Source organism: Nyctereutes procyonoides, unplaced genomic scaffold (assembly GCF_905146905.1).
Source record: "Nyctereutes procyonoides isolate TBG_1078 unplaced genomic scaffold, NYPRO_anot_genome, whole genome shotgun sequence".
NCBI lineage: Eukaryota > Metazoa > Chordata > Mammalia > Carnivora > Canidae > Nyctereutes > Nyctereutes procyonoides.
In genome coordinates, this window is record NW_026575136.1 from 22,483,679 (window position 1) to 22,509,644 (window position 25,966).

General features: G+C 43.4%; 1 protein-coding gene across 9 annotated transcripts in view; it reads left to right on the forward strand.

Annotated features, from left to right (window-relative positions):
• LOC129495404 (E3 ubiquitin-protein ligase NEDD4-like) overlaps positions 1 to 25,966 on the forward strand; it is a 336,680-nt gene that overhangs the window by 250,701 nt on the left and 60,013 nt on the right. For 5 of the 9 annotated variants that reach the window (XM_055302864.1, XM_055302865.1, XM_055302873.1 and 2 more), the window contains 8 exons: positions 3,709 to 3,759; positions 11,795 to 11,856; positions 12,019 to 12,121; positions 13,793 to 13,959; positions 20,036 to 20,168; positions 21,479 to 21,655; positions 24,127 to 24,201; positions 25,837 to 25,896. In XM_055302864.1, the coding sequence (XP_055158839.1) occupies positions 3,709 to 3,759; positions 11,795 to 11,856; positions 12,019 to 12,121; positions 13,793 to 13,959; positions 20,036 to 20,168; positions 21,479 to 21,655; positions 24,127 to 24,201; positions 25,837 to 25,896 (828 nt within the window). The remainder of the gene's footprint in view (positions 1 to 3,708; positions 3,760 to 11,794; positions 11,857 to 12,018; positions 12,122 to 13,792; positions 13,960 to 20,035; positions 20,169 to 21,478; positions 21,656 to 24,126; positions 24,202 to 25,836; positions 25,897 to 25,966) is intronic. The other 4 variants (XM_055302871.1, XM_055302866.1, XM_055302868.1 and 1 more) reach the window with 3 other exon arrangements.

The window sequence follows — 25,966 nt, forward strand, 5'->3', positions numbered from 1 at the left end:
ATGTGACACGCGGAGTCCTAGCCCTGTTCTCCCCATAACCTCTGTGCTATTCCTCACGTCACATCCTTCGAGGACAGTTCTAACCTAAAGATCAAAAATCTCCTTTGTTTCTTAGATGGATGTGTTCTTTGAGAAATCGAGTCTCATTTATTTTTGTGAGGGCAGCAGAGCCTGGCGCCCACTTGGGTGCTGGCCGGAGCTGCCAGCGCTCACCCAGGGAAGCCGGGGAGAAGCCCGAGGGCCGTCCTGGGGTTTCACCGGAGCTTCGGGCTCCAGTGACTCACCGTGGTGGCACGATACTTCTCCATGGCGATGGCACATGCTTGTCCCTTTGCTTCTTATTTAAATGGGAATAGTTATTTTGAAGAGGGGAAGGGCAACCTTCGATACAGTTAATCATCTCTTAGCAAGCTCCCAGGAATGGAATGGAAGTTTTTGCTTCGCCTTATCTGACACATTTCAGGGCCTCCGTTTTGCCTTGTCATTACGTTGGAAAGCAATTTGGTGGCTTGTCAGAAGGGAACACTTACATCTGTGTCACTAACCTGCGTATCTTCGGCCTCCGAAAGAGTGTGACACTAAGTAAGGCTGAAACTGACAGCAGTTACCCCCGAAGCACCAGAAATGCCAGTATTCTCTGGATGAGCTGAAACTGGTTTTTGTAGGCTCTTCTAGTTAACATGATGCTTGATGGAAATAATTACATAATACAAATTGTAAAAATTGGTTTGATTAATGTATTTTCATGACACTGGTGTAACGTCAGGAAGTTGTGGTGGCCTCACACACTGTCCGTGACCCAGATGTCCTCGAGATGCTCCTGCTTCTCGTGTTGGCATAAAGGCCACTAGTAGGCTTTCTGACCCCCTACTAGAGATCTTCTGTGGCACCGAAGACGTGTTTTGAAATTGGTACATTGGTATGTTGTCATTAAGCTAAATACTTTACATTGCCTGAAGTTTCTATAGTTCTGGCAACAGTGGGGTGGTTACCAACATGTTCCATGTTGTGAAATGTTGGTTTAAGCCAATTTCTTGTGACCGTGGGCTGTTCCATACTCGATCCCTATTTTTTTTTTTTTTTTACAACCTGGCTTTTTATTACAATCACACTTGATGCAAACCAGAGAAAGCCTTCGGTTTGCCTTATGGGTGAGGTTGCTTCATCTTCGGCTATTTTAACAACTGTGTGTGCATTTGAGTGAGAAAACCTGTCAATGTCCAGATGAAGCTGCCGAGCTTGACCGCAAGTGCCCCAGGTTTCCAGTTACTGCTCTGTTTGAGGAAAGCAGAGGCCCAACAGGAGATACTGTCACAGAGAACGCCCCAAATGGACATTTCAGTAGGACCCCACCATGTCTCGTCAAAGTGCCATCATCGAGTCTTAGTACAGACCCACACTGTATTGAACCAGGGTCCCAGCTAGAAACCTAGGGCTGGTGCATCGCTGTGTTTCCCTGCCACTTACTAAGATGCAGGACGGAGTACTAGTTGAGAGCATGGACTCTGGAACCAGTCTGATCAGATAGGAACCTTGAAGTGGTCACACCCCTGTCTGGGCTCTAGGTTCCCTGTCTGTGAAATGGGCATCATATTAATGCCCACCTCTTACTGTTACTGTGAGGATTAGGTGTGGCCTGAGCACACCACCTGCTTTGCTACCATAGCCCTTAGTGGCAGGTGCCTGCACCAAATTGAAGGCACTTGACCAGTTTACAACTCTCATGACCTCTCCCCAGCAAAACAGCATGGGCATGTTAGGTGTTTTGTGAATGTTTATTAAGATGCACTTATGTTAATGATGGGACCGTAGCCTTTCAGAGATGGGAGGGTGAGAGACCCCTTCAGGTGAGCACACCTTTGGTTGTTTGCATCTGTGTCCTCCTCCTTCGCTGGTAGCAGAGGGGCCAGGGGCAAGTGGCAGTAGCACCACTCACATCAGGTAGATGTCCAACTTAATGGTCGGTAGTCAACACACTTTTGGTTTTTGATAGTAGAGTCAACTAACATTCCCGCTGGCTTCGTAATTAAACCAGTCAACCAAAGAGCAGAAATGTCCCCCTGTCTCTTTAGACATCAATGATGCCTGCCTTCCTTGGACCTTCTGCTGACAGCTGCTTTTGTTCAGATCTCTACAGCATTAACGGGCACCCGTAGGTTTGCAGTAGATGGGGTCTCTCCATGGTGGGTTTTAGCAGATGTAGCCAAGAAAATCAAAGGAAGGAGAAATCCCATCGTAAGGATTGGGGCTAGATTCATGCTTCACATATACCCAACCAGTGGTAGATGATATCTTACTCTCCTTCATGCATCATTTAGAGGAATAGATAGCTTTCTAGTTAATCAAATTTTTAACTACCTAAAAGGAAGTCTTGAGCTTGCAGCAAAGCATTTCAATGAATCTTTCATATTTACCAGCTGCTGCTTTTTACAAGCAAGAAGAGAAGCTTTTCAAGTACATTTAAAAAGTAGTTTCTGTAAATTTAGAGAGTTCCTCGGTAAACCAGGGAAGAGTGAAAATAAGAGCCCAGGATTTGGGATTAGGAGTTTGGATTCTCTCTTGGGCTTTCCCTTAGGCTAGCTGTGGAACAGGTCGGATTACACCCAAAAGAACTTTTGAGCTGTTAGGCATTTTGAATATGGTAGAAGCAATTACATGTTTTTATATGACGGTAACAGACTTACACCCTGGGGTCACCTAAATGTCAGAAGCTATGACACGAGCACCCCTACAGCAGGACATTGAGTCAGCAAGACCTGTTGGACACCCTGTGGTCCAGGCTCGGTGACTCCTAAACCTAAAGTATGACTTCCAGGTGACTCCCAGAGTCTGAGGGGGCTTGTGCGCTCCTCCAAGTGAATCTCCTCTAGGTCTCAAGTCAGAAAGATGGATGCTGTGGGATAGGACAGAGACAGGGGGAAGAAGGGCGGTATGTCCAGAAATGAACCAGCAGACTAATCCATGAACTTGGATTCCAAAGTAGTGTACTTGGAAGATTGAAAACTTGAGGCCATTTTTTTGATGAGAAGTAATTTCTAAGATTTCTTAACAACTCGATTATTGTTTTTTCCCTGGACTCTCAGCTCCCAGGAAGCTCTTTACAGCACCATATTCGAATGTTCCCAATGTTTCATTACTGTCGTCTCTGTAAACTGGGCCAGCTGTGACCCCAAAGCCTCTGTGGTCCTGAATGTCCCTTCCCTTACTGATTGCATGCTCCCCAATTCCAAGAGTTGATTTGTTTGCTTTCGGGTGGGCAGCAGACACACTGCAGGAGCTCAGGCACCTAAAGATCTGGTGTACAAGGCCTTGGACTCACAGGTCTCCAGGCAGTGGCTGTCTGCCACACACCGGGGCTTCTGCCTTCTACCCATCCCTGCTGTACTCCAGTGTCAAGCCCTCCCCTTTGTCTCTATTAGTAAAGAAACATTTTTTTTCATTGAAGTATAATTGACACACAGTATTACAGTTAGTTTCAGGTGTGCAACATAGTGATTGCACAAGTCTGTACATCATGCTGTGCTCACAAGTGTAGCTGCCGCCTGTCATCATACAGCACTGTTACTGTACCCTGGACCCTGTGCTGCATCTTCCATCAGAGACTCATCCCAGAAACACTGTATTAAAGAAACGTACCAAACATTTTTTAAGAATGCTGACACTTAATGGTTACATGAGGATATTAACTCTTTGCTCTTTTCCCAACAGACACGAGACGACTTCCTGGGACAGGTGGACATACCCCTTAGTCACCTCCCGGTAAGGACCATTACCTGCTTAATGGTGCATGTTGTGAGCAGCGGTTTCTAATGGATTCTGGTTAGGTATCTTTCAGAGCAATATTTCCTCAAGGCAGTGGAGCAGGGTGGAATGAAGAGCATGTGGTCTAGTCCTGCCCCTTTCTAGAAAGTGGCCGTTTCAGGAGGATGGGAGAGAACTTAATTGTAAAAACCAGCTGTATCTAAATCATCCAAGTATGCCTGTCTGCACCACCAGCTTCTGGTCTTCTTTTGTCACATCATATAAAACAGCTCCCTTTCTCTCTCAAACCCTCCTTCTTGTCATTGAAATGTCTTTACTTTCAAATTTATCCTTTGGGTCCATTCAGGCATTTGTTCCCTTTGTCTAGAATGACACACTCTATTTCTCTTGGGCTATATCCATATAAGCTAGTGCTTCCCAGATTTGGGTGTATGGCTTTTCTCAGGCAGCATGGAGACAAAAGATGCTGTGGGTTCTGAGTGAACTTGTCAGCTGGAAACACCCCCTCCAGCGTTAAAAACTGTACTGAGTTAGCCTGTGTGGTGTTGCTACCGTTCCTCTCTGCTCAGATGAGTAGCAGAGCAGTTGGGGCTTTTGACCAATAATTGAGGCTAAAGATCTCTTCACGCTTCAGAGGGTAATCTAGGTAGAGTGGGGAAGCAGGACCTGAAGGCTGTGATGAAAGGCGGATCAGCTTGTAGTTCAGCTTTAGTTTTCTAGATTGTTCCCTCCCTTATCCTAGCCCTTCTTCCTTTGGGCAGCACAGAGTGACTCTAGTAGCACCTAAGAGAGGATAAGTCAAATGTTTCTGCCTTCCAAGGGCATTTTGTTAATTTTTTTTAATGCTTTGTTTGAGCAAAGAGCATAAATAACCTACAAACTAAAATGCCTTAAATCACCTAGTCTCCGTCTACAGCTGAATTGAAATCATGGCTATTACTGTATGTTAAGTACCAAGAAAGACTATGTCTTACCCAGGAAGCTCTGAAGATGTATTGTGAAGGCATGTGATAGCAAGCTATTTATTATTTACTCGGGGGAGCTATTAAGGAAGAAAGGTTTCAAGCACATTCCCTTCCGAAAAATTGGAAGCAAAAGTGATATTGTTAAAATATTTTTGTTTCTATATAAAAACCTGAAGCTCCAAGGTACTTGCAGAGAGTGCACGTGTGTGCATGAGACTGACTCCATAAGCCATCAGAAGCCTGATTCTCCTTTTAGAGTCTCAATGAGAGGATATAGAAGTCTCAGCATTGGAAAGGAAAGATTTCACCTGTTTCTGCATCAGTTGGTCTTCTGTTTAGGCTCTTCAGGTTGAAACTGTAATCTCACAATTCGAGGCAGTGTTGGTTAGCCAGTTCTTTGACGGGTATTCATGACCACCTTTTTCCCTAACATAAAACCCAAATCTCGGCAAGGCAAATTTATGTACCTAATACCCTCTAAGAGGTATAAGTGGAATCTTTTAAGCAACCTGTTACGCCAATCCCTTGTTTGAGTGATTGAGTGCAAATTGGTTTTGAAAGGTTGGGTGGGACTCCCAGAGAATATAAGTGTGTTCCTTTTCAGAGACCAAGTCAGTAGAGGGAATAATTTAGCTTTGGGTTTGGGTGGAGGCAAGAGTGAGCTTTCAAAGAAGGAAGTGGTGCCAGAACTGGAGGCTGGAACAGAAACCAGCCAATGAAAGAAAGTGGCCAGTGACTGCCTGGAGGGAACTGAGGACTTCTACATGACCTGAGCTGGTTGAGTGATGGAGCCACCCAGTTTGGCATCTGCCCAACCATTAGCTTACATTGGAGTGCGATAATCTCCACTCTACTAGCTTCATGGAGCCAACAGCAGTCTGGGAAGTGGACCACCGAGGAAGCAGAAGGAGAGGAATGAGGGTGCATTCTTCACCTTCCAAGTGGTGGAAGGACCCAACCAGCATCTTCTGAACAGACGCAGCTTTGGGACTCAGGATTTGAGGTGCTGTCGTGTGTCCATTTGATTGTACCTGAAAGGCACTCGTGGGAAAATTTCACAGTGTCCTTATATTTTGTAGATCACAAATGTGGGTGAGAGAAATGGGTGTTAGCATTTGAATATATTTTGCAGAGTCAACGGCGGTCACTCTTTTCTTGATGGCTCCCTAAGTATTGTGGAAGGCTCAGGAGTCCATATTGGTCAACATCATCAAATTTTAGATAAAGAAAATTGTCTCATGAGCAATGAGAGAAGATACAAAGAGCAGTGATGTCATGGTAGCGTTACATTTGCCATTGCCAACCTGTGCAAGCCTTTTCCGCGTTGAAAGTATTTGACCGAGTGTTTGATTATTAATTTTGTGCAGCCCCAGTAGCTGATAGAGAATATATTCCTTCAATAGCTGTTTGCTGACGGACAGGATTCTAGTCTCTGAGGAGAATCCAGGGAAGCAGCTTTTTCCCTCACGCCAGCCTGGCATTGTCGCTCATTACAGTAGCCACATGTGGCCAGTTGGGCATTTGAAATGTGGCCAGTATGACTGAGGAGCCGAATTTATCATTTTATTTCATGTTAATTAAAATTTTAAAAGGCACCTGTGGCAGGTGGCACCATATTGGATAATACAGTGAGGGTGAAACAGTTCCCTGGCATGGATTTAAAAAAAAAAGAAAAAAGATTCAGATTCTCTTCTCCTCAGATAATAAGTATAGCTTTTATTTTTTATTTTTAATAATTATAGCTTTTAGAGGGAGACCCAACCCCCCCCCCCACTAATTACTTAGTGATTTTTCATTTCCTTTTTCCCCCCCTACCTGGACTGTTTCTTGCTAGTTCTGTGCATCTGATATACCAAGAACGGTTATGTAGTAATAAAAAGCCCAGGTCATTTAAATCATTGAAACTAAAAAGAGGTGATTTTTGTTATTTTTTTGAAATCTATGTTAGCAGAACACCTAATTGCACGTGGCCCTATGTTAATGCACACACAATTTATTTATTTTAAGATCTTCTAAACCGAGAATGAGGCTTTATCTTACTGTCAATGATAATCAGGAACCTTTATTCCTTTAAAAGAAAAAAAAATCTCTGTCTTGATTCTGGTTTAAGAAGTTGCCTTCATTTGAATGAAGCTCTTTTCTAAACCAAGAGCCTCATGGAGCAGATCCAAGTAGCAGAACTAAACTTAGTGTAATCCCTCGTGATTGTTAAGAAATTATGTTTGATAGTTTAAATCCTAGTCTGTGTTTTGTGTATGTTTGCAAAATAAATATTTTAGATATAATAATTGGTGTTTGCTGAAGAAGCTTCTCCCTTGCTGATATTCTAGAGGCATATTGGCTCCACTGCCAGTGGATATTCGTGCCTGTTGTGTAAAACCTTGCTTTTAGGATCTTAGGAGCAGCTTACCTGAGCTGTCATGACTTGGCAGCTGTAAGTTCACTGACCTCAGGAAGACTGGAAGGTCAGGGAGACCCTGCCTCTCAGTGGACTAGTCCAGAAGCAGCCCCTTCCAGTGGTGCACAGCATGAAGTTACAAGCACCTTGGCATCTTGGACCTGGTCACACAGGTCCTGCTTGGCCTCCTGCCCGACGTTGGGTCCCTGGAGTAGTTATGAGCCCTGCTGGGCCCTGTGGGCCGTTGTGAGGGGCTGAGTTGGATTTTTGCCAGGGTGACAAGTGGAGGAGGCCCTCGGGACAGAGCGGGGGGCTGTGTGAGACCAGGTGTACCCTGCGTGTCAGTCACCACCTCAGTTACCCACCACAGTGGCCAGTGGAGCCCAGGGTCTGCTCCATCCCTGTCCCTTCAGCAGGGAAGAGTAAGGAGTGATCATGTGAAAGAAAATCTTTTTCCTGTTCTGATGATGGATCCCTCCGTGCTTCATACTCCTCACATGCTTCCAGAGGAAAGCGAGTAATTTTAGACTTGTGATTCACTTTCCTCCTTCCTTGGCCCTCAGAGTTGGCTCTCCCAGTTTTATTTATGGAGGAAAACGTGGAAGGGGCACCTGGGTGGCTCAGTGGTGTGAGCGTTTGCCTTTGGCTCAGGTTGTGATCCCAGGGTCCTGGGATCGAGTCTCACCTATGTCTGTCTGTCTGTCTCTCTCTCTCTCTCTCTCTCTCTCGAATAAATAAATAGAATCTTTTAAAAAAAAAAGTTAAACATGGAAAGCAAGAGGACACAGGAGCTCAGAATGGGAGGGACCTCTCTTTCCTTTGCTCCCATTCCAGGTTTGCCACTCATCTTTCATACTTGTCCATTTTATTGGTTTTTGAGGGTGGGAGCGAGGAATAAGAGGAGAGGGGGAATGGGGAAGAGCCAGTAAGGTTGGTGGCCTGACCTTTTATGCAGATCCAAGCATTAAGAAAACATCAGTTCATGTTCACACAAGTCTCCAAAGGTCAGGCTTTAAAAGATCTCTCCAGAATGGTTGAGTCGAACCTGGGAGATGGGCGAGTCACCCTGGTAACCTTAAGAAGTTAGTCATCCTTCCTGGGCCTCTGCATTGACACCTGTAAAAGGAGGCTTGTGCTAAATGACACCGAGTTTCCACCCCGCTCTGTGAGAGCGCATCTCTGCTGCTCTGTGGCTCCCTGAGCAGAGGCACCGGCGACCGTGATGACGTGCATGTCACCTGGGAGACTCGGGTGGCAGGGCTGGCTGGAATGGGGGGGCGGGGGGCACCAGCCCTAAGCTCAGCCGTGACTCTCATTCTCTGGCCGATTTTTCCACAACTACCATTTTTACATCTGTCTGTGAAATTCAGTGTGGCGGTGGGGGTGTCATGTAAAAAATTTCATGACTTTTATGTTCAAGTGCTAGGACTTCAAGCTTATGACTTGCTTTTACTAATTACTTAGAGACAGAACCGCTCCAAGACCCATTTTAACAACAGAAGGACGTTTCCTGGCAGGTGTTTGCCTGTTAGGCCTCTGAAATTTTTCTCGCATCTTCTTTCCACTGTGTCGCCCCAACGCACCCAGCGCACTCAGCTACAGAAGCTCTGGACCCGTGGGAAACAGCCGTGGTACAGACAGCTAGTTTAAGAACAGTAATTTCTCCTGTTTTAGTCAAGTGCTGCTCGGGGCCGCCGTCAGGGTAGCTTTGGATTTCAGGTTTCGAAGCACTTTCAGGGTGATGGTATTGGTTTTAGCACCGTAGCTGTGCTTGAAGGCGACTCAGGTGATAAGCACCTGTGCCGGTAGCAAGGTCATGGTTCCCGCTCACCTGTAGAATTCAGCAACCTGGAGCTTCACGGGACCTCAGATGCTGTTTGTCTGCTCCCTGTGTTTTACGGATGAGGATACCTGGGGCCAGACCTGAGTCTCCAGCACTGATCAGTGATGTAGTCAAGAGCCTGGGCGAGGGGTCAGAGGGGGCTTACTCTAAGGCTTGGGGGCTTTTGGTTTTGAGTCTAGCGTCCTGATGATTCTGTTGGCTTCCATTTGCCCACAAAGCTGGTTAACTCCCTGTATGTTAAGCTGTTGCGGTTCTGCTGAAAGCTACTACCCTTTTTAAGATGAAAGTGCTGCGCGTCCAAAAGATTTTCTTTGGAATGGCCAGTGTCCCAGAACAGGAGGCAAAAGCGTCCACTTTGCCCAGTAATTCCATCAGCATCAGCCTGTTTGAGATGGCTTTCTACCAGTGCTGTCCTGGGAACCTCCACTGGGCTTTTTTCCAGCAAATAGGATCAAGCGGACTGTGGGATAACGCCAGGAAGAGTCCTATCACGCTCTGCAAGATCACCATCTTGTTCCACATGCAAAAATGTCCATGGAGGTGGATTTTCATTTTTAACGCCCTGCCCTGCCTTTTGTTGGAGCACGTTGAGGTGGCAGTACTCACAAGTGACAGGCAAATGAAGAATTAGCTGACGATGATAAGTGGTCAGCGTGTGTGAAGTGAGCCAGGCACCCTTGCAAGGGTTTAATCCTCACAGCAGCTCTCTGAGATCCTGTTACAGCCCCACTTTTTTAGATGAGGATACTGAGGCACAGAGAGGTAAGGGGCTTGCCCTTGGCTCTGTCCGTAAGGAAGCCCAGACACAGACCTAGAAGGTCTGCCTCTTGGTGGTGTGGTGGTTGACATTTAAATTGCACAGCGTGTGGACAGGTTCATTTTCAGATTAGTTCCTCCAAGCTCTGTGGTCCCCTCTGCTTATTGTCTCTTGCTCTCTGCTGATCCTAGAGCCCTCCTGCCTGCTTAAGGACCTGGTAGGTCTGTTCTTGCTCATTTCCTCAGCTTGAACTACCGTTCCTCCCAATCCGGCCCCTGTCCAGACTTGCCCATTCATCTCAGAGTGGACCACACATCCCCAAACTATTTGATCTCCAAGTGAGAATCCGTGTCTGCCCTCCACCCTGGGTCCCGTGGAACGTCATCTCTACACGTTGGTGAATTTGTCCCACCCGAGGTTCAAGTTACTTGTTGATACCATGGCCCCTGCTATATACATCCATGTTTTAGCCACGTCCTTCATACGAGTATTGTTCTAAAACCATTTGTGGTTGAATAAATGTGAAAGGGAAGAAATAGAATAGTATTCTTGATTAATAAATTTTCTGTAATAAGTGGTATATGTTTGGAAACATCTTTTTTTCAGAAAATGTTTCCAAAATGGCTAACTGTATTGCCTGAAAGAGGACTGCCTAGAGAATCTGACTGACTTCCTTGGTGACAGTGAATTTTCATGGCCTCGACAATTTACTATAGCTCAGATGAGTTAATCAGCTACTTGTACAAGTGCCTGCTTTGCACCAGGCAGTATTCTTGGCACCAAGGATTTCATGGTGAGCAAATCCAAGTCTCTGATCTCATGAGTTTAGTTCTGAAAGTGATAGATGACAAATTCATTAATAAATAAATGAGCAAGATAATTTCAGATAGCAAAAAGGGGGAAGATAAACCAGAACGCTCTGATAGAGGACAGTAAGGGAAGGCTAATCGTGGCCGTTAGGATGCAGCATCTGAGGATATGACCTGGGATCTCATACCTGGTTGCAAAGTGGAGCCAGCCGAGGCCATTTCGAGGCAGAGCTGTCCAGCAGAAGGACCTACTAGGGCAGGATTGGACATGACGTGCACCAGGAGAGATGAGGCCAGTACTGTTGGAGCAAGGGGTGAATGGAAAGACTGGCTCACGGTGAGGTTATAGGTAGTGAAAAGCCAGGTTATGTTTAACCTTCTAGGAAAGAATTTTCAGTTTATTGTAAGCAGAGTAGGAAGCCATTGGAGTTTTATGTAGGGAATGACATTTCAAATAGAAATGCGTACATACACACCCCCCTGGGAAACAGTCAGTAAATCATAAAACCGTGGTTTGTCTCTCTTGCTATAAATACTTTATATTGTTGCTAATTAAAGAGCCTAGGCATTTGAGGTTTTACTATGTATAGTATTTAAAAATTAATGAAATAGTAACGTTTATTTTTACAACTGCCGCCTTGATTTGACCGATGAATTTTGCACAACAAAATGAGGACTTATTTCTTTAAAAAAAAAAAAAACCACAATTACATTGTATAGCTCCGTGAAGTAAGTGCCAGCAAGGGGCTGATTGATGGCACTACCTAAACTGGTCTCTGTGGAGGGGATAATCCTTCAGTTGTCTTAGGCTGGTGATGTGATACTTTAATGTTAAAAATAAAGCAAAATTGCCTTCACAGGCATATTTTCCTGTTAACTCCATTTTTAGGTTTCCTGGATCACAGGGACAAGAAGGCACCAGTGACCACTGGTTCTCTGAAATTAATCATCAGTGAGATTGAGGCCTACACCCTGTAGTTAGAAATTAGACTTGGCAGTGACGACTGTAATTTTGTCATTTGTCGAAGGCTGGGGTTGGCTCCTAAAAATGGGTGTTGATGGTGACATCTAGTGGATCCTGGGTAGATAAAGTTTTGTGACCTATACAATAATTACTCATCAAATACTGGTTGAAGAACCAACCCCATTTTCACCTTTCCCACATTCAAACACAAGAATGTGGGTTCTCTATAACCCAGTTTGCTGTATCTAAAATATGACACTATCAGGAGTTTTGAAACTTGCTTTTTCTTCCAATAGACTGAAGATCCGACCATGGAGCGACCCTATACATTTAAGGACTTTCTCCTTCGACCAAGAAGGTGAGGCTTTGGGGTACAGATGTCCTTCATGCTTTGGTCTTTTGTTTTCTCTAAGGAAGACTTCAGCTTCTTTTCCTTTTGTATCTTTTTAAAATGTCCTCATAAATATGAAAGATGTAACCAAGTCATATCCTTTATAACCAATTTTCTTCTGTTACGCAGTCATAAATCTCGAGTTAAGGGATTTTTGCGATTGAAAATGGCCTATATGCCAAAAAATGGCGGTCAAGATGAAGAAAACAGTGAACAGAGGGATGATATGGAGGTAAGTTGCGGAGCTCCAGGCCTTGATCTGTTTACCTTGCCCAAGATCATACTAATATTTCATTTAAGCCTTTATAACAAGGAAATAAAAGTGGACAGACCTTAACTATGAACAAACTCACCTGGATCTTTGACCCTCTACCAATGTGGTTAGCTTTACTTAAAAAAAAAAAAAAAAAAAAAACTACACACAAAAGATAAGCTTTTCATTTTATGTTACAGCACTGATAATTGAAGAGTCTCCTCTTTATAAAATGCTGTACCCACATTTCACAAGCAGCCCCCACCCGTGTGTGAAATTCTGCTCACCATATTTCATCCTCTTATTTCTTTGGACTTTCAGCCCGTTGTAAATGTGCTCATAGTACTTGGAATTGCTTCAAAGTGGATGAAATGATTGAGAAAAGCTTTTCCAAGTTTCTTAGGCATTGGGCCAACAGGTGTTGCATTAGGAAAGCTCTCGTCTAGAAATACCATTTTGGAATTAGCTGTCCAGAGGATTTTTTCTTCCCTCCTGGCATAGCTACCTTTTATAACTCCTTAGTCACAGACCTACATCGTGGATGCCATTGTACTTTCCCCGAGCATGCTTCATACAGTGCTGTTATCTCCTATGGTTCTGAAAATGTGCATTACACAGGGCCCCTCTAGGGCTTACTCGCACATCTGTTTGCAGCTGTGGCATATACGTGATTCGTGAATTATGTGTTATGGGCAAGTGATCGGAACCCTCCCCAGGCCAAGTGGTCATATTTCTGGGCAGTGTTTCACTCGTGCACTTTCTGTCTATGGGGAGGAGCGAAGCAGGTGGTAGGCATGTATGAATGTTAAGGTTTCATAAGCACATCGACAGATTTTTATCTCAAATCCAAGGAATTTTTTACACTCTTGTAGCTTTCCGACTGCACTAACCAGTGAATTAATTTTCCAGTGACTTTACTCGGGGATGTTAGGAGGGAATACTTAATGACTAAAATATGTGTTGCAAAAATGCAACTCTTAACTCTGGTACCATGAAGCCTTTATGGGGCGGCGGCAAGTGGGAAGGGCCGAAGTGGACGGCAACTTCCCAGACTTCTGCTCTCATGGTTGTACCTGATGCAGAGGGGGAGCCCGATGGCCTTCCAGAGCCTGCCCCAGCCCAGTGCCATCCTCCCTGGGGAGCCCACCTCCTGGCCCCTCGTGCCGTGCTCTGTCAACAACACACATGCAGCATGGCTCATCGCCCCGGCTCCCTCTTACCGTATGGAGGTGTCGAAAAGACAACAGTTGGAACATGACCCATGTCTCTGGCATGACTCTCTACCGCCCTGGAGGCCTTCAGGTCAAAATAACAAACCTGAATGTGAAAAGAGAGTAACGTGACTTTACACAACAGACCATACATATCCAAAGCTGTGTTGCTCTGTACAGTGAGGTCAAGTTCGAAGGCAGCACAACTACTTGGTCATTGCTCAGAGTTTACTGAGACTCTTCTAGAATTGATTTTTCTTTCTTTCCTTTTTTTTTTTTGGCCCTTTTTGGGAATTTCTTCACACATGGCATGTGAAGCTACTGAAAGAGCCAGAGTACAAAGGAATAAGGATAAAGGACCCAGAGCACAGGGTGGTGGTTTTTCCTCCCATGTAAAGGGTCTGCCCCAATGATCTTCATTCGCTTTTTATTCCCATAGCATGGCTGGGAGGTTGTGGACTCGAATGACTCAGCCTCTCAGCACCAGGAGGAGCTTCCTCCACCCCCACTGCCCCCAGGCTGGGAAGAGAAGGTGGACAACCTTGGTCGTACCTATTATGTCAACCACAACAACCGGACCACCCAGTGGCACCGACCAAGCTTGATGTGAGTACTGTCCCGTGGGCAGGAAGGCATCCGCACGCTCCAAGGTTGGCACCTGGTGGCTCTTTGGGGCAAGAGGGGAAATCAATCCTGTATCAGAAAAAGCGTGTGGTTGGTTGCAGAGGTTGTTGCAGAACCGGGTTCCTCTTCATTTCATTAAAGAGCACAGGAACCCGTCAGAATTCACATGTGATAAAGCAGCAGCTCTTGCCTTTGTATCCTATTCGCCTACTTGAAGTATGAACTGATTTGTTTTATCTTTTTATATAGGCTCATGAATACAGAGGTTATTTCTCCCAGATTAATCATAAGTACAGTGATTATATCACTTCCCTCCTCTTCGTCTTCCTTTCCTGACCCAGAAAGAAAAACAGCAGTCGGATTAGCTATGCAATTTTCTCTCAAGTTTTTAGATTATTTATTCCCTTTAGTTATTTGATTTGGAAGTGCAACTTATTTTTTTCCTTTTTCGGAAATTTATAAATCACCCCCTTGATCTAACTAGACACCCAGGGGGAGGGCTGCAAACTCAGAATTAGTCATTACTGCTTATTCTCATCCCTCACCAGCCTCAGGGATGTAGTGAATTGATTACTGTTTTGTTCACAGAGCAATTTTGTATTTGATGGTAGAAAGTAAACACTAGTTAGACCTCAGCTACATTAAAAAAGGATTTAAAGCAGCTTGTTTTTAAATCATAGTATACAGCAAGGCCTAAAACTAATAGTATGCGATAAAAGGCAAAACAAAATAATTGAAGGAAAAGGAAAAAATTATCTTTGAAAATTTGAGCTCCCTAGCAGCCATGACAAGGAGGGTAATTATCGGTGAGTTGTGTAATTTTCAATATGTAATAAAAGCAAGTATATTAGGTGAGATCATTTTCTCTTTCACCCATGCTCTGAAAGAAATTTGCTAATGATGGTTTATATATAAATGGTATTAGCAGTGTGATGGATGGTGTTGTCAGCAAGCCTTTTTATCTTTAGAAGTTACAGAGATATTCCGCGTATAACCATGGGTGGGGAAGGTAGCCAAGAAATTTGAGGCTTCCCAAATCTGCATCAGTGAATCCAGTCCTTCCTAAGCCCCCAAGTGGGTTCCTATGGATATCAGCTGTGCTTGGTCAGCGTTAGCTCATTATTCACAGGACAGTGTAAATATCCAAACATCCAGATGATAATGAGCTGCTCTTTGTTGTAATTTTTTTCCATAGAAACATAAATGGAAATGGGTTTAGTTAATTCTTCTATTTGTATTCTATTTTTTACTATTTCCATTTGATCAGTGACCATAGCTATTGTGAAACTAATTTAAGCCGTTTGACTACTCTAGCTATTTGTAGTTTTTTTTTTTTTTAAAAAAGGACCCCCCCCCCCCAACTTCACTACATGTAGTGATCAGGTATCTTGAATCAAGATTCTTGGTAGCCATACCCTAAATCACTCTTACCTTCCTTTGCTAAGCATCACTGTACATACAGCACTCTGTGGGGACCAGAGTGTCCTATGACCTCTGTAGAAAAGGGACTAACAGCAGTTTACAAAGAAATACTGGTGGCCGATACATATATGGAAAAAATACTCATCTTCATTAATAATCATGCAGACTGAAGTCTCTTCCTTTGGCATAAATGGAAACCCTTGCTTACTCTACCTCTCAGAGTTGTGAAACTCCAATGAGGAAATTCCTGAGAAGAGACTTCATATGTTTTTGTAAACATACCACCTTGGTGGCAGTGTCCCAAAGAACTAAACCAAAACAAGAGAGATCATTTATACAGTGCTAGCTCATCAGTTGTCCAGAGAGACATGGGAAAAATGCAACTCTTAATCCAAGTTCAGGTTCACATGTAGTTTAGGGAGTGGTCAGTGGTGTGACTGCCCCATCCGTGAGGAGCTATGCCAAAGAGGCTGAACCAGGAAGTACGTCAGCCCAGCTCAGGTGGGGCCCAAGGAGTTGCCTCCTTCCCAATGGGCATGGCTTCTAGAAAACAAGAGAGAAGTTAGATATGAAAAGTTCGTTTCCACCATAACCTCTTCATCCCATCTGAACTGTCCGGAGAATTGGAGGTTCTTTCTCCTTAACTTAGCATGGTTTGGCCAGAAGCCCTCAAGCCTTCCAGAATTATTTCAGAGTATCGTTCTAATTTGAAAACAGTTATTTTCATAATTCCATTTTTACAGAATACTGCTGCACGCTTTGGGGGGAAATTGGTATTAAGTGTCTTTATTAAGAGGCTCTGAGGAAATGAGACAGTGATGACCGCGTGTTAAAGTGAAGGAAAGATTTTTTTCCTCGTGGCTCCCGTCTTTCCCAGTTTGCTAGGCCTGTGCTCCAAACTTCAACCCCCTGAATAATCTTCAGTGACGGCTCGTTGCCCTCCGGCTGTTCTTGCAAGGTCCTTCTTCCCCCTGTCTCTTGCCAGATTCCCACCCACAGTCATAAACCCCCAGTGCGTTGAGTGGCCAGACCATATGCAGCTGCTTCCTGATTACTCTCTTCTTGGCCCTGTGGATGCAATAATGCACTCCCCCCACCACCACCCAAAAACCGAAACAGAACTAGAATGTCCCCTTCTGGCTGCCTTTAGAGGTCAGCTGCTCTACCTTCCTCCGGGAGAACTGTACTTGTGTTCAGGTCCCCCCTGGAAGGCGCATGCTTCCGGTCTCGTAGCATGGAGCACGTAGTACTCGGGTTGCCACTCTGGGCCAGGACAATGTTTTCTTACAGATCTACCTCTCATTGCCTGGCACAAAGTAGGAGCTCAGGAAAGTACTTGTAACTGAATGAATGACACGAATGAATCCCTTCTGAAAGTGATTATAGGCACACGGTTTAGTGAACCATCTAGGCCTGGATATGGAACCTCAGGATGAAAGGCTGGCCACAGAGTGCTCCCAGCTCTCTCAAGTCTGAAGGTGGCTTTTAAAACAATTCTAATTTTAGAATTCTCCTTGACCCTATTTTCAATGTCAACTGTAAGCTTTTTGCTTCAAAAAACACAATTTTATGGGTGCCTGGGTGGTGTAGTCCGCTAAGCACCGACCCTTGGTTCCGGCTTCGGTTATGATCTCGGGGTCCTGGGATCAAGCCCCATGTCAGGCTCTGCGCCCAGCACATAATCTGCTTGAGATTCTCTCTCCCTCTGCTCTTCCCACTCGTGTTTTCTCTCTTTTTAAAAATAAAAATCTTTTAAAAACACAGTTTTAAAAACACGTTGAATGAATGGAATTAAGGTTGTGAATGAAGAGGAACTTGGGAGACTCAAAGGCTTAACTCTGTTCCCTCTTTCCAAAATGCTTTGTACGACTTCTGTCTTAGCAACCGTGTAATCGTGTATCAGTAACTCCATTCATTATTACAGCCCCTAATGTGTGTGAATGTGAGTGATCTGATACATTGATGTTAATTGGCACTGAACTTGATAAACTGATGGATTTATCCTGCCTCTGTCCACTTGTATATTTCCCATGAAAGTCAAATAAAGAAAATATATATGAAATTAATGACTGAAGAAAATTGAAAGAACCATTTCCTACAGTATTTTCTTGCCCCTAATAAAATCATTTTCCCTTTTAATCTGTCAGCTCAGAAATATTTTTAAATGATCACCTTCCCATTAGTGACTCTTTAAATTTCCACTTTCATCAACCCTCTCATTCAGTTGCTTAATGACATGCAAAAGGTCTCCTCTTCATGAACATTTTCACTTTATCACTGAAGACCCTAAGAGCCTATAGTTGGAATGTCAAAATCAGAAGTCTCTTCTCTATGCTATTTAGTGATTTCTGGTTCACACCCAATTACTAATTATATGAGCATGTGGAATAAGGAAGATTTGCGTGATTGATTTTAAATGCTCTTTTTAAAAAGTAAGTCCTTCTCGGAACAATGGAATTTTATGTATTTCTAAGAGATATAAAATGCAGGCATAGTGATACTAAAACCCCATTTCTTCTCAACATCTCAGAAGTCCCTGTAACAGAGCAAGCATGTAATAGGCCTGGCACATAATGATAATGCAGACATTAATCACTTAGTGTTGACTGAATGAATATTAACTGACCTTTCAAGTGAAGATTTACAATTTTGATGAAACTTTTATACACGTATTTTTTTTAATATACATAAAGTATTTTAAAATAAGGGCCCCTGGCTCAGTTAAGCGGGTGACTCTTGATTTCGGCTCAAGTCATGATCTCAGAGTCATGAGATTGAGCCTACAACAGGACTCTGCACTCAGTAAGGAGTTTCCTTGAGATTTTCTCACCCTCTCCCTCTGCCCCTCCCCCTGCTTGTGGGCCTGTGCATGTGTGCTCACTCGCTCTGTCTCTCAAAAAATATATATATATTTTTTTAAAGGGCCTGTCATTAGAAAGCAGTAATGCTTCCATCCTTAATAAAAAGGGAAAGGATAATGTCAACTTTCTCTGCTTTCTTAGACACTACTAAAATATTTTATATATATCATAAAGAATTAATTCTGGTCACTTTCTAAGTATTTTTCTGTTCCGTAATAACTTACTACTCTTTATAATCATTATGTGTTTAAGAATTGAATATCGTATAAAAATCACTGTGACAACACAAAAATCACAAATGTGATACTACATTTTCTAACCTGTCCAACAAAGTGTCTTTTTTTTTTCATTTTGTTTTGATAGTTTCAGAAACGTATTAGTACCTTTCCCTGTCCTCTGATTTTAGCTATTTTCTCTATAGCCATAGTTTTGTCCATTTTTCTGAAGGTACTTCAGCGTACTATTCTAGTTTAGTTACACTTCAATATAACTAGAAAATAGGCAAGGTTTTTATTAGATTTCCAAAGTTTATGTACTGGGGACACGGGTATAGTAAAACTTCACTGATTCAGATTTTATTAAGTAATTGTCATTCTGATGTGGATTAAGTGGAAGCTAACTTTTATACTACCATGTTTACCAGCAGTTCTAATGTAAAGGTGTTTGTTGGAAGTACTTAAACTCTCTGAGAAACAGACATGAAAGAGTCACCTATTTACTTGCGTGTGGTGCTATTTAACTCAAACTATTCACTATTACAGGGGCCCAACAGCCTTTTTATTGGGAGGTAGTATAAGTTAGCTTCAGAGCCTATTAGAATATTTTAAAAGCTGTGTTGTAGGAAGAATCTATAAGGACGGCCCATGATTAATAACTATTTAAATTAGTCTGAAACAGTGTTTTCAAATATTTTGAAAGGTTAACTTGCAGCATCACTTCCGTTAAGTAAATTAGGGTGTCGTCTTCAGAGTCTGAGTTTTCTCTGAAAAAACGTTTTGACGTTCAAATTTCTACTCTAAAAGACAGCAAGTAGTATTTCTCCCAAAGGATGATTGCCTCTAATGTACTACCAAAGTATTCAAGATCGAATTGATGCTTTCAGGTCCTGAATCAAGAGAGATGACACAGAAAAATAGAACATGAAGTTATAGTGTTCTTCAAATCCCTCTTGATTTGGGACATGATACCACCTGATGTTTGAATTTTAAGAAGTGGTTTAATCGGGAGAAATGGCAGTGTCATGATTCAGAGATCCCCTCAAAGCGAGATCCAGAGCAGCCAAAAATCACGCATGTTGGATGAGGAGCACTTCTCTCCACATCCCAGCTTTGAGTTTGTACTGTTTCTACGCTTCGGCCAGTTGTTAACGACCAAGGGTTTGCCGCTTGTCATTGCTAGCCCAGAAGGCTCGCGATGGCTGGCCCCAAGTCCGTGGCCTGTCCTTCGAGAAGCCTGCCTCTCACTAGAACAAATGACTGCAGGGCTGTGATTCCTTAAATACTAAAGTACCTTTTGCAATATGTGCTTGATAAATACTCAGAACATGGTGACTGATGCATTTAAACCCTGCATCTGTTTGACCCGAACCCTCCTCCCACTGTGCTTTAGCCAGGCTGTCGTGGGGGAGACTCCTCCCGCTGCCTGTCCGGGTTGGACGTGACAACACTGACGTTTTAGTGGCCGTGAGGCCCCTGGAGCGCATCGGATTGTTGTCAGGGCGTCGGTGACCAATGCCGGCCCTCCTGTCTCCCTTCTCCTCGCCCCCCTGCTCCCAGGGATGTGTCCTCCGAGTCCGACAGCAACATCAGGCAGATCAACCAGGAGGCCGCGCACCGGCGCTTCCGCTCGCGCAGGCACATCAGCGAGGACCTGGAGCCTGAGCCCGGCGAGGGCGGAGACGGCCCAGAGGTAAGTGGGCCCCACGCACCCCTCGGCAGCCCCTCTCTGACTCCAAGGCCTGGTCCTACAGCTGATTGGTGACCATCGGGGTATTAATTGATTCAGGACGTGCTTATGAAAGTCGTGTTTGATGAATACCTGTATCTGCTCATTACCAAAGGGAAATGGCCTTATTTGTAGTGCTGAAAATCTTCAGATGTTTTCACTTTCTAATTTACTTTTCCCCCCAGAGCCTACCTGTACTGTAGATAGGCAACGTGGTTGTTCGTATGTCAGCAATTGAATGAGCCCTGTAACTTGTGTGGGTACCACGTACTTTTACTGAGTGGTTTTGATATCAAAAAAAGAGATTTGTTAGCAAGAAAATCGAAATTTGGGTGAATTTAGAGAGGTTTAGTATTTTTCCCCTTAAATGTTTATGGTAAATTACTGCGGGGATATTATGAATTGAACGACAAATTAGCAATTACCATAACTTGCGTGCAGCCTTAACTCTGCTTACTAGAAATCCATCCTTTTTAGGCCACGTGTTCTGAAGAAGATCATTCATAAGATGTTCCAGTGTTCAAAATTGGAAAAGCAAAATTAATGATAATAAATTCACTGAAAGTTACTTAATAGCACTGTTTAATTGCAGTTTATAGCATCTCCGCTGTTTTCATGGACTCCTCAGCAGTTAGAGTAAAAGAAACTCATGAAAATCGGGAGTGAATCCCTGAGAACATTTTAACCCATATGTGGAATAGCTAGCGCTAGAAGTGGGTCACTGCTCAGAGAGGTGGTATGATAGAGCGGTTAAGAGGACGCCTGGGGGGCTCAGTCAGTGAAGCATCTGCCTTCGGCTCATGGTCCTGGGATCCAGCCCTACATCACGCTCCCTGCTCAGTGGGGAGCCTGCTTCTCCCTCTCCCTCTGTAGCTCCCCCCGCTCGTGCACGTGTGCGTGTGCCGCTCGTGCTCGCTCTCTCTCTCTCTGTCTCTCTCAAATAAAGAAATAATAGAAATAAATAAATAAAATGGTTAAGAGTATACAGCCCTTAGAACCAGGTTTCCTTAGATCTGTTCCTGGCCCTGCCACGTCCTAGCTCTCTTCTCTCTGGTAGGTTACTCTCTGTGCCTCAGTTTCCTCATCTGTGAATTAGGATACAGTTCTTCTGTGAATTAGGGTACACATCTTCCTCATGGTTGTGGAGAAGATTATGTGCCTAAGTGCTCAGTAAATGTTAATTCTAGTTATTATCATGGTTATTGTTGTTGGCAAGGTGACGAGAGGATCGCTCGTTCCTGCCATTTACCCCAAAGTCTCATTCCTTGTGATAGCCTTGGGAGACCATCTCCGAAGAAGTGAACATCACGGGAGACCCCCTCAGTCTGGCGCTGCCCCCACCACCATCCTCTCCAGTATCTCGGACCAGCCCTCAGGAGCTGTCTGAGGAACTGAGCAGAAGGCTTCAGATCACTCCAGACTCAAATGGGGAGCAATTTGGTTCTTTGATGGTAAGTAATAGTCGTTTGAATGAGAAGTTGAGCAAATACTTAATCACTTCTTATTGCTTTAAGAGAATCTTACATGCAAATAAAGACCAAGGTTCTCCAGCTCCCAGAGAACTCTGACAGGTTCCCTAAGTTCCTCCTTTTCTAGGAGGACAATACCAAAATTAGTCCAAGCAGGTGAGGATCTTTCTTGATTTGTAAAGAACTCAAGCAAATAAGAGTCCACGACTTCTGTTATTATCAGCTTTAACCCTGAATTTCTTTTCCTAGTCAAACACTCATAAATCGTACCTTCATCGCAAAGGTGATATTTCACGCTGAGACCTAAGAGACATTGGGCCTCTTAATTAGTCCTCTTAATTTGTACTCTCTGCACACTTTACCATCCTCATTTCACAGCTGAAGGCATGATGTGGAAGGGACCCATCCAAGACAGTTAGAATGGGAGATGGAATACCTCCCCTAAGGCCCAGAGTACAAGTCCTCAAGAAAGATTAGGAAGTTGTGGCACAGACCTCAGGGTAGCAATTGAACTTGGGTTCTCAACCATCAGGGAACCTCTTTCTAGAAACTTTGGATGGGGCCACCCCCCATTGAGAAGCAGCAAAACCAGTATGAAGACCTCCATGTTTTGACAACACAAAATGTGCAGAAAAATCCATAGAAAAACACCTGCTTATATGTAAAGTTGAGAACAAACAACTGAATGTTTCTCGAAAAGTTGAACTTTTAAGATGTGTTATAGTAAATAACAGTCACTCTACTGAAAACGGCATCCTAGCAAAATAGTCATTATTAGAACCAAATCAAATATAAGTGGATGGGAGGACCACATCAAATGTAAAAGCAAGTAAATGTTCACAAAATTGCTAGTGTTTTTATTTAAAGACTCCATTGGCCCATATTGTGTGAGCTGCAGTGAGTACTCAATTAATTTGAGTTTATATTATAATTCTGTAAGTGTTTTTCAGAAAGAGAAATATCACGGAGATGAAAATTTAATTCTAAAAGGGCAGGGGAAAAATTACATGTGGGATATTTGAATTGATGAAACTGTTGCTATGGAAACAACAGAAGCAATGAAACCATATATTTAAAACCTATAAAAGGTAGTAAGTAATGTAGGAGCCATAGCAATTTTCCACCTCTAATCTACCAAGTAAAAAAAAAATCATAATTTTCTTTAGCATTAAGTTAGCATCTCCAGTTATTTGTGTGAAGACTTGCCTGCATTTAATTATTCCAGGTGTATGAAATACCCTTAAGATCCAAGTTGGAGGGTCAGTATTATTTTAAGATTGTGTTGAGTTTGACTCAGCTGTTAGGTAAGAATGTCTTGGAAAAAAATGATACGGGACTCTTCTGCAGTTTTGCTTGTCAGGGTCACTCTGTATTCAAGGGACAGTAGCTTGAACTTTTACTTAAAGAAGGAACCCTTCATCCTAACCAGTGTGGAAGGACACAGTTAGGCCCCCATCACTGTTAGTCTTTCTTTGACCTTACCCCGTCTTACTGGTCATCCCAAAATACTAAAAATGAGTAAGTGCTGTGTACATACTTCTCCCGTGAATGAACCTGTTGCTGATTAGACACTTGGCCTTTGTGTGTGTGACCTCCTGCTGTTCTCTGATCGGATCTGTGAGGTGGTTTTTCTAACAATAGATATTAATGCAAACAAGTCAGAGGAACATACACATCACACACTCGATGTTTTAGATTAGTGTCACTATTTTAATCTTTTATTCCTGTTCAGCACAACATCAGCTCCATTGAGAAGCTAAAACATAAATACCTGACCCTTCGGAAGTAGCACAAGTCTATATGTGAGTTCTCTGGACTTAGACTCCAACTGACCTTTTGTCAATAGTAATACTCAATAAATGTCTAATAACCATATTAGTATTTTTTCCTCTATTTGTATCACCCTGGAATTTACCCCCGCTGGTGCATCCCACAGCAAAATACAAGACTGCTAGCTTCCTAGTTCCTTTTTTTAAAAGATTCTATTTATTTCTTCATGAGAATCCCAGAGAGGTAGAGACATAGGCAGAGGGAGAAGCAGACTCCCCATGGGGAGCGCAACCCAGAACTGGATCCTAGGACCCAGGGATCACGCCCTGAGCCAAAGGCAGATGCTCAACCACTGAGCCACCCAGGAACCCCTGGTTCCATTTTTAAAGCAATACTTAAGCGTTCCATGGGCCTCTTCAGTACCCTTTCTTTTTTTGGCCTTGTTTTGCTGTTACTTCTTACTAAGGACCCATCAGAATCTCAATCTGCCTGAATCTCTTGAAAAATACAAGATGACTCGACTACTTGAAGGATAACGCTCCTGGTTCAGAAAAGCTGGTGTCTCGTGTACTTACCTTTTGATACCAAAGTGCACCCAGTAGGGTTGAGTGACATGTTAAGCCAGTGAACCTTGCTTCTATGCCTAGGTTTTCACAATGTTCCATGTCCTTTCCTCCCTTCAGCAAAGAGAGCCCTCCTCAAGGCTGCGGTCCTGCAGTGTCACCGACGGGGTCGCCGAGCAGGCTCATCTACCACCGGTAACCCACGCCCCCTGCCAGCCTTCCGTTGGCTCTTGCGCCTTCTATTTGAAATCATCTGGGCTGCCAAAGAAGAGTTTTTCCTGTGCAAATCCATTCTCTGTCTAAATGGGACCTTAGGATTTCCTAGCAAATTGCCCATGGAGAGTGGATTTCCAATATAAAGAGTTACCACCATAGTGTCTCTGACATGCTGAAAACTTCATTGCTTTGCTTTTCCACTCAAATTAATACCAAATTCTGATGTGCTCACCTGACTTAAGCTACTTAACTAAAAGCATGCTTTTAAGAATTCTTTTACTTTTTTAAAACTTCATTTAGCCACTAATGCTGTGCTCCAGTGAGCTGCATCTTAAGAACATGTTGACCCCCTCTAAACAGGAATAACTCTTCTGGGTTTGCAGGGAGTGGGTTTTTCCCCATCACTAATGACCTCAACTCTTAACCCACAAGTGCCTGTACCTTCTCTGTAAAGGCAGCTCTACTGACAAAAGAATTGACTATAATTTGTTCCCACCCTCCCGTAACGTTCATAACCAGCAGCAAATATGGAAGAATAAGGAGTGTTTGACAATCTAGGGCAAAAATAAGACTGAATATTCGCATTGGAAGGCAGACCAGGACTGCCTTGGGAGAGGTTTGGTTTATGCAGTAAACATTTTTTGTGAATTTACTTCCTTTGGAGGAGAAAATAGTTTGTGGTTTTAGCATGTTCAATTTGTTGTTGACCTTGGCCAATTTTTTTTATTAGTACAAATCCTTGATCATTTTGAGGGTACTAATATTTCATCATGTATGAAATTAAAGGGAAAAAAAGATTATAATTAGAGTTTTGCAATCATGGTATCTTCCTTATGGTGTACATTTTTACTTCATATTGTTGCCTGCATTTTAGTCTTTTATGGTAACAGAACAAATTCATGAGTATGCCCTTAAACTGAGAAATCAACATGGTAGATTGAGTTGTGGCACACGCAGAATGGGCTGGTTGTTCAGGAGCTTTCGACAAGAGCATCCTTTCTGGGATAGCTTTAGTACAGGCCTCCCCAAAAACCAGAGTGATCAGCTGTGATAGCCTGGGGAGGGGATCCTCCTCAACCTGATGATTCTGTGATTTGTTTTCTTGACGAATTAATAGCACGTTCCCTCCTTTTCAAAATCGGTGTCAATTTTATCTTCCAAAGAGCTCACTTTCCTGAAAATTGTTGATTTTCCTCCCTCTTTCCTTGTACCCTATAAAGCTGCAAACTCACTGATCACCAGTGGCCTCTTAACTCAAATTATGAGTTTGGCAGATTTAAGAATCTGCTTAATTATTTAACAGTAGGAGCAAAACCATAGCGGTTTCCAGTTTTTTTCAAATAAGACTTCTCACATGACTGAGATTGCAGTTCATGAGTTTTCTTGAATCACGGCTACAACCTGAGCCCTCTCTGGGTGGGAGGGCAATTGTGTCCCTCTTTTTCTTTTGGTCATCAGTGAGTGGTTGCTCAGCTTTATCTGGACAGGGTGGATTTCAGGGATTCTGATTCATGGCCCCTGCCTTACTGGCTGTTGCAGCAGCTATTCCTGATTCAATAAGCAATGGGTGATGTCCCTAAGTGCATTTCACTGATGTCCATTGTCATTCAACAGCCGAGTGTCCCAACTAGGAGAGCACGGTCATCCACCGTCACGGGTGGTGAGGAGCCAACGGTAATGATACCCCTAATCAGACATTAATAGCAAAACTGTGGGTTGGTTTTAACATTTTGCAAAATAGTGA